Source organism: Astatotilapia calliptera, chromosome 8 (assembly GCF_964374335.1).
Source record: "Astatotilapia calliptera chromosome 8, fAstCal68.1, whole genome shotgun sequence".
Classification (NCBI taxonomy): domain Eukaryota; kingdom Metazoa; phylum Chordata; class Actinopteri; order Cichliformes; family Cichlidae; genus Astatotilapia; species Astatotilapia calliptera.
This window is the reverse complement of record NC_137429.1, coordinates 23,915,757-23,929,487: the sequence shown is the minus strand read 5'-3', so window position 1 is coordinate 23,929,487 and position 13,731 is coordinate 23,915,757. Positions and strand designations below refer to the sequence as shown.

General features: G+C 41.5%; 1 protein-coding gene across 1 annotated transcript; it reads right to left on the bottom strand.

Annotated features, from left to right (window-relative positions):
• Positions 1-231: 231 nt before the first annotated feature.
• On the bottom strand, positions 232-7,537 carry LOC113027646 (somatostatin receptor type 2-like). Its single transcript, XM_026177303.2, has 4 exons — positions 7,119-7,537; positions 4,092-4,777; positions 3,360-3,685; positions 232-2,396 (listed from the first exon to the last, which is right to left on the bottom strand). Exons 2-4 carry the CDS (start codon positions 4,471-4,473, stop codon positions 1,965-1,967), a joined length of 1,140 nt encoding a protein of 379 aa, XP_026033088.1. The 5' UTR covers positions 4,474-4,777; positions 7,119-7,537; the 3' UTR covers positions 232-1,964.
• Between the last annotated feature and the right edge of the window lie 6,194 nt (positions 7,538-13,731).

Sequence of the window (13,731 nt, the reverse complement as noted above, 5' to 3'; positions counted from 1 at the left end):
CTCTGTCTGAAACAAGCTCTAGTGCCAGTTTTCTTCTGATTGGCTGCCCCTCGCAAGCAGAAGGTCTGAAAAGGCAGAGCTTCGTGCTCACAGCAAGAGCTATAAGCCTGAGATGATAATTTTAGGAATATTCCGTCTCACTGACATCCTAGAGAGCCGATTCTAGAAAAAACTAATCACGAAGACCAAATGTTTGGATCTTAGATGTTACCTGTACATACACAAGCCTCATTATTTCAAACTACATGTTTAATATGGACATCCATCACACAGGAAATCAACAAAAGCACTCCATTTAATATTCCTTAAAAAAGGACTTTACGGAAGTGCAAATGCATCAATTGTTACTAGACTATGCTGCCTCTCGTGGTCGTGTTTCTTATTACCATTTAGCAAACAAGTCCACGACAAATGACTTTTTAAATGTAATACACTGTATAAACTGCATGTTTGAGCTATCCTTACATTTATTTATGAAGAAATACATCCCGGCTCTGGAAACACTGTGTCTTTGAAGAAATAATGCATTATTTTTCAAGTTGTCACCTTGATCTCTTCCTGTCAGTCATGCTAACACAGCACACTTCAGTCTTCAAAGCATTGTCCTCACGTGTGTTGTGTTCTCAGCGCATACACTGCATCCACAAGCTTTAGTTCTTTTTTTATGTCTCTGCGTCTCCTTATCCATCCATCTCTCTCTCCTTCCCTGTTCGGTTACATGACACATTTGTCCGCCTTCTGTGAAATTTCGGCATCTTTGCAGGCACACGCTGGCTGAACCAAATGTGAGTCTGAGCAGAGTGTTACGACATTAAATTGGGAACTCTTACATTGCCAAAACACAGCACTTTACACTTATGGGGGCTCTTTACAACGGCACAAAGTAATGTAAAGTTCAGGATACGGTAAAAATACTTTTGATGGGACTTTACAAACTCAGCAATACACAATGTAATAGCAGGTTTTTCCTTTAAAATTGTTTTTGATTTCAACACATCCACATTTGTGAAGTTTCCCAAGAGGTTGAGAGAAAGCCTTTTTCCTATGCACAAAGTCAAACTGTTGTAAGGGAACAAGGTTAGAGACAGACACAGTTTCCCATTCTTTCACTAAATCAATAATCCAGGATGTAATATTCAGAGGTTTGCAGATCTGTAGCTTCTTCCATCTTGATACCAGCTAGAATGGAGAGAAAATAACATCCTTTGTTTGTCGGCTTTGCCGTTTCGTTGCCCCGCTGATCATGTAAGACCAGACTAATCACCTGATATGAATAAAATATGAGCATGAACCTTCAGGTTGTAGACTCAGATTCTTATCTTCGAGGCTCTGGGGAATTACAGAGCTGGCTGTTTTCAATCAAATGTTTTGCCTACTTCTCTCCATGGTACTTCCACATCCGGAGAAATCGTTGCCTAAAGTTTTTTAGCTAACACACACACACACACACACACACACACACACATTTTAAAAAAGAGAAAAAAATCAGTCAACTAGAGCAAGGATGGTACTCGGTCCCCTCAGACTTCTCTCTGCCATTGGAGTACTATCCAAAATATTTCTTCGTCCTTTCCACCACGCTCCACTTTCACATCCTGCCTCCTCAAGATCATTTCGGGCAACTCCATAAAAGCTTGAAGCTGGCAAGCACAAATAGCATTCTTATAAATGTTTCATGTCACTTATCTCTGAAAAGTACTTGAGTAAAATACATATTCTTGCTCCGCCTTAGGGTTAATAAGCTCAAGTTGCTTCATTAACCCAATTAACAAGAATTTTGAGCTCGAGTCAGTGCACTTCCCCTGACCTTTAAAAAGATTAAGAAATTGTTTATTTTTCAATTCGACTTTGCTCATGCATCAGTGTCCACGAGCAGTTCTTACATCATCCGTTTTCTCATTTGTGTTTTAACTTGGGGTTACCACAGTACACTGGCAGCCTGTCAGTCTGTTACTGGCACTCCTTTAAATGCTGGTCTGCAGTTCGCCATTGAGCAGGGTAGGATTGTGAGTGTACAGGTTGGCATTAATAATCGAAGCTTCGTTAATCATCTTGCTCCTGTCTGCCCTGCTGTCGCTGCGCTCTACCTCATCCAGGCCTGCCACCTTTTTCAAGCACAGAACATTCTGAAAACTCTTCTTGAAGTTGTCTGACAGGAAGGCGTACAAGATGGGGTTGGCGCAGCTGTTAGCGTAGCCGAGCACCACCACGAAGTCGAACGTGCTCTTCACAGCAGAGGTGGGCTTGATTGAGCCGGTGACAGAGGTAACATTGAAAATGTAGAAAGGCAGCCAGCAGAGGACGAACACCGCCACCACGATGGACACCATCCGGGTCACCTTGCGCTCTGAACGCTTACGCTTTGTGGAGCCCACACGCAATCCGGATGACTTCACCTGGCAAAAGGAATGGCTGTCAGTGGCTTAAAAGTTCCCAAATAAAAAAGTACAGTGTTTCCATAGAAACATCCTAGTATTATCGGGTTTTTTCCTAGCTGGGCTAGGTAGCCTTTCAGGACTAGCTAGCCAAAATCAAAGTCCTATTACCCTGTTGTAAAAACAACAGTGATCTATGGGTTGATAAAATTGTGTCTACGGACACGTTTTATTGCAAGCCAACATTAAACTAATGACAGAAAAGTGTTTAAACAGACATTATTAACATATTTACATGTTACATGTTAGCCGCCTAGCTTAATTGATTCTGACGATTGAGGACTCTGGAATGTACTAATAAAAGTGCACACTCGGTATGCACAGTGGCTGCCATCTTGGCAACGAAACAGAAAGGAAGACACTACTAATCAATTTTCAGCCACTAGCAAAAGGCTGCACTGTAACTGAAAATAGCGAGTTCAGTGCTAAATAGCTAGCTAACTACCAGGGAACATTTTCAGGTTTCAACACTCTATGTGTTGTGGCATTATTTGATGTTTATGCATGATAAAGTGATTTAGTAATATGTATCTTCAAAAGACTGTAAATATTCCCAAAATGCTGTAGCTGGGAAAAGAACCAGATTTCCCAAATGCAAATCATGTGGAAATTACTTCAATCACAAAGAAGTATTTAGTATGCATAGTGTCATAAGTGCAAGCATAGGATCAAAGGATCTGGATTAATGTTCTTTTCCTTTATGTATGTACTGCATATTAGTTAAAGCAAAAAAATCTATTTAGTTAAAAAAGAAAAGGAGACTGTTATTAGCTTTTTTTCATGAGACAGTGGCAGTGTTGTTGATTTCTGAGCTAACATTTCAAACTAATTGAAGTGGACCACCAAAACGTTGAATCTGCAATGTAACCAAATCTTGTTGGATTTTTGTTGTGTAATTTAGAGCGTGCAGTTGCGGACTCTTACCTTGACTATAATGAGCAGGTAGCACATACATATAACTGCCAGCGGCAGGAAGAACCCAATGAAGAAGGTGTAGAATATGAAGGCCGTGTAGTAGACATCCTGAGGCTCCGGCCACACAATGCCACACACTGGAACCTTGTTCAGTCCACTGAAGATCAGAGTTGGCAGGATGACTAACAACGACACACCCCATACTGTGAGGTTAATTAGCTTTGCTACACGGGGTTTCCGCCATTTTGTAGACTTAATAGGGTGAACCACAGCCAGGTATCGATCGATGCTCATTACCATGAGACAGAAGATGCTGGTGAACTGATTGAGAGAGTCTGGGATGGTGTAAAGAATAAGAAAGAGCAGAGGAGTGGAGAAAGGTAGAAGTTGAGTTTAGACTCAGTAACACTTGATTAAAAAATACATGTATGCTGCTGTGAGAACCGATGAAAAAAACGAACACAACCAGTTTTTGCTTATAGTACAGACTAGAAACAAGAAATCATGTAAACGCATCACATTGTATCTATTTCATTACCTTTCTTTAGCAAATGGAACACTTTAACACCAAGTCTGATGTGACTGAGCACCAACTACGTGTTGGCACGACTTCAGTTATTTAAAACAGTTTTTAATCACATTTTTCAACCGAGATTTGACATCTCAAATGGTTGTTCAAACAGCATCAAAATGTTTGCCGAGTTTCCGCTGTGAACCATTAACCATATGCTTTTCACCCACCTACGCTCAAGATCATTCGGCACAGAGCCTCTCCGAAGGGCCAGTGCACCAGCGCCAGCTGCAGGGCGATGAATGGCAGGCTCATCATGCACAGAACATCTGCCACTGCCAGGTTGAGGATGTAAATGTTGGTCACCGTCTTCATTTTGGCGTAACGTAGAATAACATAGATGACCAGGGTGTTACCACACAATCCCACAGCGCATACCATGAAGTAGATGAAGGTAATGACCACTGAGCTGGTCTTGTCCTGGTGATGCTCCTTGTCTTGGGAAATGTTGAAGCCCAGGTCGGAGTCATTCCCTTGGATGTCGTACCAGAAGGGCTCAGGGATGGAATTGTTAGGGGAAGTTGGGAGGAAGGGCAACTGATCCAAGGCCATGACTGCTGAGAGCAAAGTGGTCTAATTTCCTAAAGGGTTATGGGTTTCTCTAATCCAGGGTACAGTGATGATGGGAAATATTAATGAGTCAAGGGTTCAAATGACATGTTTCAAAGAACTGCTTTTACTAATAAAAGTTACAGAAATACATTTAAAAGAGGCTTTGAGTGATGGATTCAAGGATAAAGGTAAGAGCCTGGGGTCCTGGGAATATAAGACTTTGACTTCCAAGGGTGTGGGGCTCTAGGGATAAGGATGACTCAGAAATTTTCACATAGGAGGAGCATCAATTATCACATCTCAGCTGCAGAGAGACAGTAAAAGAGAAGGGTGGGTGGGGAGAGAGACAGCAGAATAGAAAGCAATAAGTTGGGTTGAAGAACAGGGACCATTTCGTTTGACAAAAAATAATAACAGTCCTCCAAGATCCATGGCAACAGTTGCAAGGTTACTTTACATAACTGCTTTCACACCTCACCAGAGCATCATGTACAATATTCTCTCTAGAGAATCCTCTAAATAGTACCTCTATATGTTGTGTGTGATTATCCTTAATGCTGCTTATTTCGCTCACAGCAACATTTTTGGCACGCAGCAGCGGAGAGGAGATAGCCAGCACTAAATTGTACATGATGTGCAGTTTCATAAATATAACATTTTTGCCACTTTCTCCTTAATTTGACACAAAAAGAAAAACAGTAAGTAAACCAACTATGGGACTGGGAATTACCTCAAACATCAAGCTGTTTACTTATTGAAAAGCCAACATTTGCATTTGCACATTTTTGCTCATATGTCAGGCAAAGGTAGCACAGCCGACAGGAAGAGATCAAGGTGACTGTGTGTTTGAATTTGATGCCTTTTTTTCTTCCTTTCTCACTCAGACCATAAATCCTGTGATGCTACAGGTCGGGGGAGTGTGCTAATATGTGTTTACGCCTCCCCCACCTATGCATACATGCAAGAAAGAAAAAAAAAGGACGCCTGAGCAAGAGAACGCCAAGGGCATCGGGGAGCTGAAGACAAATGTTTATTCAATTGATCTCGAGGACAAACAGCTCTGACACTGGAGCGAGATCACTCACTCTTCCCCATCCAGTGACAGGTCTGGCTCAGCAAGGACAATAGTCCACTTCTTGCTTTCATTATTTACACGAGATGGGCCTGTGTAAAGCTGTTTAGATAATCCACTTTGAGTAAACAAGGTCATAAAAGATTACAAGTATTCAGGAGATGGCAAGTGAAATGCTTACATCTCTGGATCACACTAGACATCATTCCACAAACTGATTTTCTTGCAATTAACTGTTTAAGCCCTTAAAACCTTGCCTCGCCTTCCTCTCATGGACAGTTTAACATGTAAAACTTACTAATTTCAGATTAGTTTCAGTGTAGACCTTCAGTGGAATCCTTTGTTAGACTAATTATTGGTGTCTACACTGTTGTTTCATGAACATGGACTGTGCTAGGAATCAAAATTTGGAATCTATTCCTGCTTAGTGGTCCTTGTTTTAGCGACACTTGTGGTTACTGGTGGTAAATAATTTCCCCCAGGGATCAATAAAGTATTCTGATTCTGATTCTGATTCTGATAACTGCAAGCGCCGGAACGGCGACTCAAACTGCTAACCCCCCCCCCCCCCCCCCCCCCGAAAACCCCCCCCAAAACTACTGAACAATAAAAAAAAAATGTGTTTTACAAAAATCACGTTTGAAATTAAACACGCAAAACTGAGATATTCAGTTGAGAAAAAATAAATAAAACAGCAATTCTCTAAAATTAATATTAGCATTTGTTAATAGATGAAGCTCTGCTCGCCACAGTTGTCTGTGAGGATGGAGTGTCAGAGAGAGAGAGATTTTATAGTGTTATTTGCTAGCAGGAGGAGGGATGCGCAATTAGTAGCTTTTTTTGTAATTTAATTATAAAGCAGGATAATCACATTTTTAACTTAAGCAGGGGGATTTGGTTTATTAAAATAATTGCAAAAGAAAAAACATCTAATAAGCTTTGCTTCCCACAAAAAATGCTGGATGGGTGTCAGGAGCTGCGTCTTGGCTCAGCTCTGGCTGTGCGAACAGTGATGCCGAGGAATCGGCAGTGGCACGGCTCAGCCTCACAGCTTACCTGCAAACTGCGCGCCCAACAGGAAACTTTCCATCACATCGGCGCGGAAAACAGCGGCTGAATAATGAGCAGGTTTGGTTTGTCTTTCATCTCAGTGACAGGGGGATGAAACACGGCACCGAACCTTTGACTTATTAACCGACAGATAGAGATATTTATTTGCCAAGCAGCTGCTGTCTCTGGATTGCACCTGTTCCAATGATTTTTGCATGATTGCCCTAATCATTAAAGAAAATCAGAAACTATATCAGAAAGAGACGCGCGGCAATTTTTTTCATTTTATTTGAACATTTTCTCTTGCCAAAGACTAAGCAAGTAGAAGTAAGTGAAATTCCTCCATTATGTGTATGCGCAACTTCATCATAGCCTGAACCTCGCCAAAATATAACTTACATCAGACTCCCACTAAAGTGCGCACAAGCAAAGCAAAGTGCGCACATGAATGAACATGATTTTTTTTAAAGATCATAATAAAAATCGGATCAGTCTCATTGCCCCCACCAATTTCATCACTTACTTTTCCACAGAAAAATACCATCCTCATATCACGTCCAGAGTAGCAAAAGTGTCCCGAGAACCCGAGAATGCGAAGTCCTGCCGCCCCCGAAGCGGCTCTGACCTACTGGAAAGCTGCATCCCGCCAGCCTCTCCATCCACCTGCTCCTAACTTACGCACGGCGCCGGCATTCAGTCGCCCTAATCAGAGCTGCTGATCGCGCTACATCTCTCAGGCCATTGTTACCTCCGAGAAATAGTCCACGTTTGTAAAAGGAAAGACTAAAACAAAAACAAAAAAACACAAGAGAATGAAAAATAAAATAAGGTGGCGTGCGCTCGCGAGTGTGTGTCCAACAGGAAAGTCTTGGCGAGGAGTCAGACAGAGCGGCAGGACGCGCGCAGCACCGAATGGAGAGAGAGAGTGTTTCTGACAGAGAGAGAGAGAGAGAGAGAGAGAGAGACGGGTCGAGTGATAGATCAGCAGCAACGTGTCACTGTGCGTCGGTGTCCTACAATTTGCTGATTTCCATGCACATGAGCTGGCTCTGCTTCTGCTGTCCTTTTGAAAAACCCTGCACAACTCCCCAGCTGCACGCTGGCTTCTGTATCAGTGTGTCTAAGAGGTATATTTAAAAAAAGGAAAATTAATAAACATTTGGAATATGGAAAATTGCACATACCATTTTGCAGGGAGCTTTTGTTCTCCAGCTGTGTTTCCTTTTGTGATGTGATGTACTCAAGGAAAAGGAAAAATCAACCCCAAGCTGCTCAGGAAAAAAGGAGGTAATCACGCTGTCCCTCCAAATTCATCAGGTTCAAATGAAGTGATCTCAAGAGCTTCACTGTCCCTTTCAGGCGCCCATCACAGGCACCGGTGCACCCCTCTTGTCAGCCAACAGCGATGGCACTCGGATTTGAGCACTGAAGCCAATCCAAGAGCCAATCTTATGTCTTTATATAAAGGGAGCGTTTTCGAGAGAGTGCAGATGGCGGGTATCTTCTGTGACCTCTCTCAGTGGAGAGCTCCGTGAGAAAATGTCCCGCCACTTGTCTCAACATAGCAACACAAAAGTGCAGCTATTATTACTGCTGTCCTATCAAAGATTAATAGTTCTATTTATGTCCAAATTGAGGGACTGGGGCTCCTCAAGGAGGTCACAATGTAAGAAAGTAAGTGGAAGGGGGATTTTTGAGGGGTTCCTGAGGCAGAGATAACCCATCAGTGTATCAGTATACTTTCAGACAGGCTACTGGTTCAAGTGCATGTACTTCAAAGAGTGCTGTATTCTGCTTCACCAAGGATAGCAACAACTCAGCAATATTTACAGTTCATTTTTATATCATTTGTAAGGTTGGAGTGGTTCAAGTATCCCTGTATCCTTCTAGTATGAATAGCCACAAGATACATTAAAAAAAAAGATTGATACTGGTTCCACATGTAAATATTAAGCTAATAACATAAAGTTATAGTCAGCACTTGGAACAATAACAGAAACTTGTACTTGTCTTCAAACTGAATGGAAGCCAGTCTAGCACCGTGGCCAGTTGTTACTTATACACTTTTTTAGCAACACCCATTCAGCTGCCTCTTTATGCAAATATATGATCAGCCACTCACATGACAGCAATTCAACACATTTAGATGTGTAGACATGGTCAAAGTGACCTGCTGAAGTTCAAAGTGAGCATCAGAATGGGGAAGGAAGGCAATTTAAGTGACTTTGAAGTGGGCCAGCTGGGCTGGTGCAAGCTCTTCAGAAACTAACAATGTACTGGGATTTTCTTTACACAAATATCTCTCAGGTTTACAGAGAATGGTGTGAGAAAGAGAAAATATCTAGCGAGTGGTAGTTTTCTTGGTGAACATACGTCACTGTTATCACAGGTTGTAGGAAAAAAATGCCCAGGCGACATTGAGCTGATAGGAAGGTAAAGGCAAGTCAAATAAACACTTGTTACAACCAACAAGAACAAACTCAGTCTTCAGTTGACATGACTCATTAGAGCTGGACTACAGAAGATTGGAAAAAACGTTCCCTGGTTTGATGAGTCCAATCAAACCAATCCAGTACTAAGAAGGTCATAAGGAATCGAGTGAGGGTATGTCCATATCTTAGCTATAAGCTAAGCTAGCAAATGAGTGCACATCCATAGCTTAGGTAAACCTTCTTTGGTTAAAAATTCACATTTTGTTTGATCTATCTTGTCAACAGTTTTACAGATATGGATGACCCCTGCGGAAAATGCTTTTCTGGGGTTTTAGGGGATATTTTTCCACTTTTGTTTTTGTTTGTTCTGTTTTTTGCTAAGGTTAGCTAACAAGCTCCTAGATGTGGCCTTACTGAAGAAACAGAAAAGCATGATTGTGCAGGGTTTTCTCTCTCTTAAACTTGTGACATTATAATCTCAGAATATCTCAGAATATTATTTATTTTCTCCCTAAATCCAGACTTTATTCCAAGGATTCCTTTTCTTTATAAGAATATTTCCACATTCTGTCGTAAGCAACACTTTTAGAGCTATTGGTAGCTTTTTTCCTCTTCTTCTTTTTTCTTCTCCTTCTTTTGAGTGAGTGAATACTGTTATATTTTTGTGTACAGCATATAAATAGAAGAGTAGAAACAGTTGACATTTTGGTGGCAGACAGTGAGATCCTAACGGGAATATAACTTTCTCTGCATCTTTGTCAACAGCGAATGGTGCCAGGCACAAGAGTGACGAGCTGGAGTCATTCCCTCTACAGCTTGAATCAAGAGGGTGGTTCTGAGACACAGCATCACTCAGAGCAACGCAATTATTTCCATTTCTGAGCTCTGTGTTACGACACTTTATTTAACACTGTGCAAATTAATCTAGCTATTGTTACCGATTTCCACTGCACGGCAAAAGCTAATTAGTCTGTTTGCTGTGTGTGTGATCTGCAAACCAATGCTTATCAAAAAAAGAAGAAGAAGTTTGTTTTTAAAATTGATTGTCAGCTGCTCAATAACGCCGCCCCGAGAGGATCCTGCTGTCAGAAAATGATCAAAAGGAGTGAAAATAGTTGAAGCTGAAACTTTATTGAATGCTGTGCTGTTTGTTGAGCCATGATCTTATCTGCTAACGTCACACACAATCACACGTATGGCCTTGAACGTTCATTGGTTAACCGCTCTCTGCTCGGCCTCAAGCCCCCCGTCCAACACACGTTTGAGTCAACACGAAGCTTCGTTTGAAGTCCACTCATGATAAGGCCTAGAGATCAAATGCTGAGATCAGCTGACTTGCACAGACAGGAGAATCCACTTCTGTTCACAAAGCAGTTGCAGACAGTTTGGACTAAAATCTGTGTTTTTTCATAGAGTCCAGGATCGTCTACTTTTGGGCTGTGAGAGAATCTGAACAGATTCCAGGGCAGACACTGATGGAGGACTGCAGCTGCTGTTGTTGTGTTGCTGATGCTTTGTTTTTGCTGTTCGTACAAGGTGTTGCTGGATACACTGACGCAGCTAAAGAAAAGTATCAAAACCATATACACCTCTTTTTTTCCTTCTGCAGCCCAGCAGCTTGCGCCTGTCACCCTGCCATAAGATATTCTTTCACCTTCATCCCAGGCTCGTCGAGCACACGAACACGTGTTCAAAGTGAACGAGCGACATATACGTCTTGACGCCCTCGTGAAACTCAGCCAGAGAGAACGCAAGCATTCCCTGTGACACATTTTATCTGCTGTTCATCACCTTGACTCCTGGTGACATCTCAGTGCTCTGGCGCGTAATAGCATGTCGTTCATGTGACGTCACTGGTGCCAAGAGCAAGTGCCAAGGTGCTGAACATCGACCGGATCACGCGGCAGGGGCAAACAAAAAAACCCTGCTGGTTTCAAAGAGTTTTGATGATTCTGTGAAAATGTTTCTGCATGAATGAGTGAGTTTCTTTTCATCTATCATAACAGCAAAAAAACAAACAAAAAAAAGATACAGAAAAAAAGACTGCTTTAATTTGGCATTCATGCTAAAACCACTCCAGACCTTTTTTTTGCCCCACATGAATCTTTAAACGTTATCAATATTTTGGTGCTTTAGCACTCTGCAGAGCAGATTGTCAGTGTCACCTGAGGTCAGGGGAAGTTTTTGCATCATTTCCTTTTTTTAATATATCTTTGTGGTTTTGTTTTTTGACATATTTTCTGTTTTTAAATACGGTAGAACATTTATAAGACAGGACGATGCTATTTATCTTTTTCAACAACCCATCCATGGCTCCTCTTGAGATAGTCCCGAGAGGCCTGTTCAAGAGATTTTAAAGCTGATTTCTCAGTGCAGACATTTTATTGTCTGAGGAGTTGGAAGTTGGATGTTCAGACTTAAGATCCTATTCATTATTAAATGGAAGGCTGAGAGCAAGGCCTTGTATAGATGTGTTTTTCAGAAGTTTCCCAGGCCAGACAAAAGTGGAGAGAAATGGAGAGATGCAAGGCCCTTACATGCTACAGTGTGCTTTTTTCTGAATTGCAGGACCCCTCCCCCTGCCTTCAGTTCCCTGGAAATAAGCATGGCGGAGGACCATGGTGGTCCGCCCCAGTATCAGTTTGAGCTGCTGGCTCTACCCCAATATTGCCTGAAGCCAGAGCTTTCAAAGCAAAGGCAGTTGAGAAGCTGTCCAACCATCTGCAGCCATTCCTGAGCCATATGAGGGCCTGAAGGGTTTGGTGGTGCTTTTACAGCTGTTAAATGTAAAATACGATAACCATTGTGCCCAAATTTAAAAAAAAGTATGTTAAAGACTAGCAAAATTTAAATAAAATACTATGAAAATGGTTTCATAAACACACAATCAAGGCTCCATGTCTATCTCTTATTATGCATTAACATGGGGGAAAAAGTAAGAGGTGTGGAGGAAAGGAACAAAACCCCCAGCAAACAACAAAGCAGCCAGATACGTTAAAAAGACAAACACAGCTCAAAAGGATGAGCTGGTGTGGAGGTGGGTTGCAAAGTGGCCTGCAGATTTCAGCAATGGCTTTGGCATCTTAAACTGGGTTTTGGTATTTAAAAAAAGTACTGAGCATTTACAAAGTGAGTGTAATGGCAAGATTGTGTTTAAGAGATGGAAGTTCAGCGAGTAAGTAAGTAAGTAAGTAAAATTTTATTTATATAGCACCTTTCAAGATAAAAATCACAAAGTGCTTCACAGAAGCTAAAACCTAAAAATAACAATCAACCAAAAGCAAGGATACAGGCTTTTCCAGCGGAACATTGCCCAAAGCATCACACTGCCTCCGCCAGCTTGCTGTCTTCCCATATTGCATCATGGTGCCAGGCGTACCCCAGGTAACCAAATAACACCCACCCACCCATCAAGGTGATGTAAAAGAAAAATGATTAATCAAACCTTCTTAAATTGCTTTGTAGTCCAGCTCTGATGCTGGCACATTGACCAGTCCGCAACTATGCAGCCCTGTACACAACAAACTGTGATCCACGGCACATTTTAACACCTTTCAATCAGAACTAGAATGAACTTTTTCATCAATTTGAGCTACAGTATCTCATCTGTTGTATCGGACAACAGGCCAGCGTTTGCTCGTCACATGCATCAGTGAGCCTTGGCTCCTGAGATGCTCTGATTGAGTGGTCTAGAAATCACAATTTGGTCTTTGTTAAACTCGCTCATCCTCACATTTGCCCATTTTTCCTTTGAACGCACCAACTTTGAAAGTAAATATTCACTTGCTTCCTAATACACCCATCCACTAACACGTGCTACGATGAAGATATAATCATTGTTATTCACTTAACTGGTCAGTGGTCAGAATGTTATCCCTGATTGGTGTGACTTAAATCTGGAACAGCATTTTTTACTAAACAAAATCCAGTAGAGAAAATGTTGGTGGTAGTGTAAACACCATGAGTCACAGAGCACAGAAATAAACTGTCCATCAGGCATTTCTGGTTCATTTTATCCCTTGAAGTCATGTAAATTGCCTTTATACAAGAATGCTACACAATACAATTTCAAAATTCTATTGCACGGCTTACAGTCCTACATTGGAAGCTTGTTTCCATTATAATGACTGTTTGCCAGACTGCCACTGTAGGCCTACATTTAACGTACACATGTATGACCTACAGTGTGTTTACATGCTTTTCTGATTACAAGCTGCGCCCTGTCCTGTGAGTAAATTACCTGCAGCTAAATATCATCACTTAGCCAATCTGCCAAGAGTTTGCTGTGCAGCTCTTGGCAGATTGGCTATGTCATACTGAAATGAACAGACTTCACTTGTGTTTACAAAACTGTGCTTTTTTGACAATCACCTGCAGAAATATCCACACCTATCAGCGCTATTTGGCGATTGCGCTCATCATTATTTTGCACCCATTTAGTAAATCTGGCCGTAAAGTGTTAAAAGGTATCAGCTGAATGATTAGCTCATGTGGATCAGTGGTGCAAATGGCTGTTGGGTACAGCATGTGGAGCCATCAAATTAAGACTTTTTAGAAAGAATCTAAACATAACACGTTTCATCACAGTGCCGTTATATCGTTTAAAAGTTTGGGGTTTAAAAAAAACTATCCAGGATTTCAAAATGTCTCTTTTGCTCTTTGTATTTCTGATTTCTCACTAAACATTCCCTTTTATTTCTGTTT

Excerpts from the sequence above, each read along its gene's own strand:
- LOC113027646 (XM_026177303.2), bottom strand. The coding sequence starts at position 4,473 with ATGGCCTTGGATCAGTTGCCCTTCCTCCCAACTTCCCCTAACAATTCC. Across the intron at positions 3,686-4,091 it reads CCGAATGATCTTGAGCGTAG|ACTCTCTCAATCAGTTCACC; the intron begins GTGGGTGAAAAG and ends ACACCATCCCAG. Across the intron at positions 2,397-3,359 it reads ACCTGCTCATTATAGTCAAG|GTGAAGTCATCCGGATTGCG; the intron begins GTAAGAGTCCGC and ends TCCTTTTGCCAG.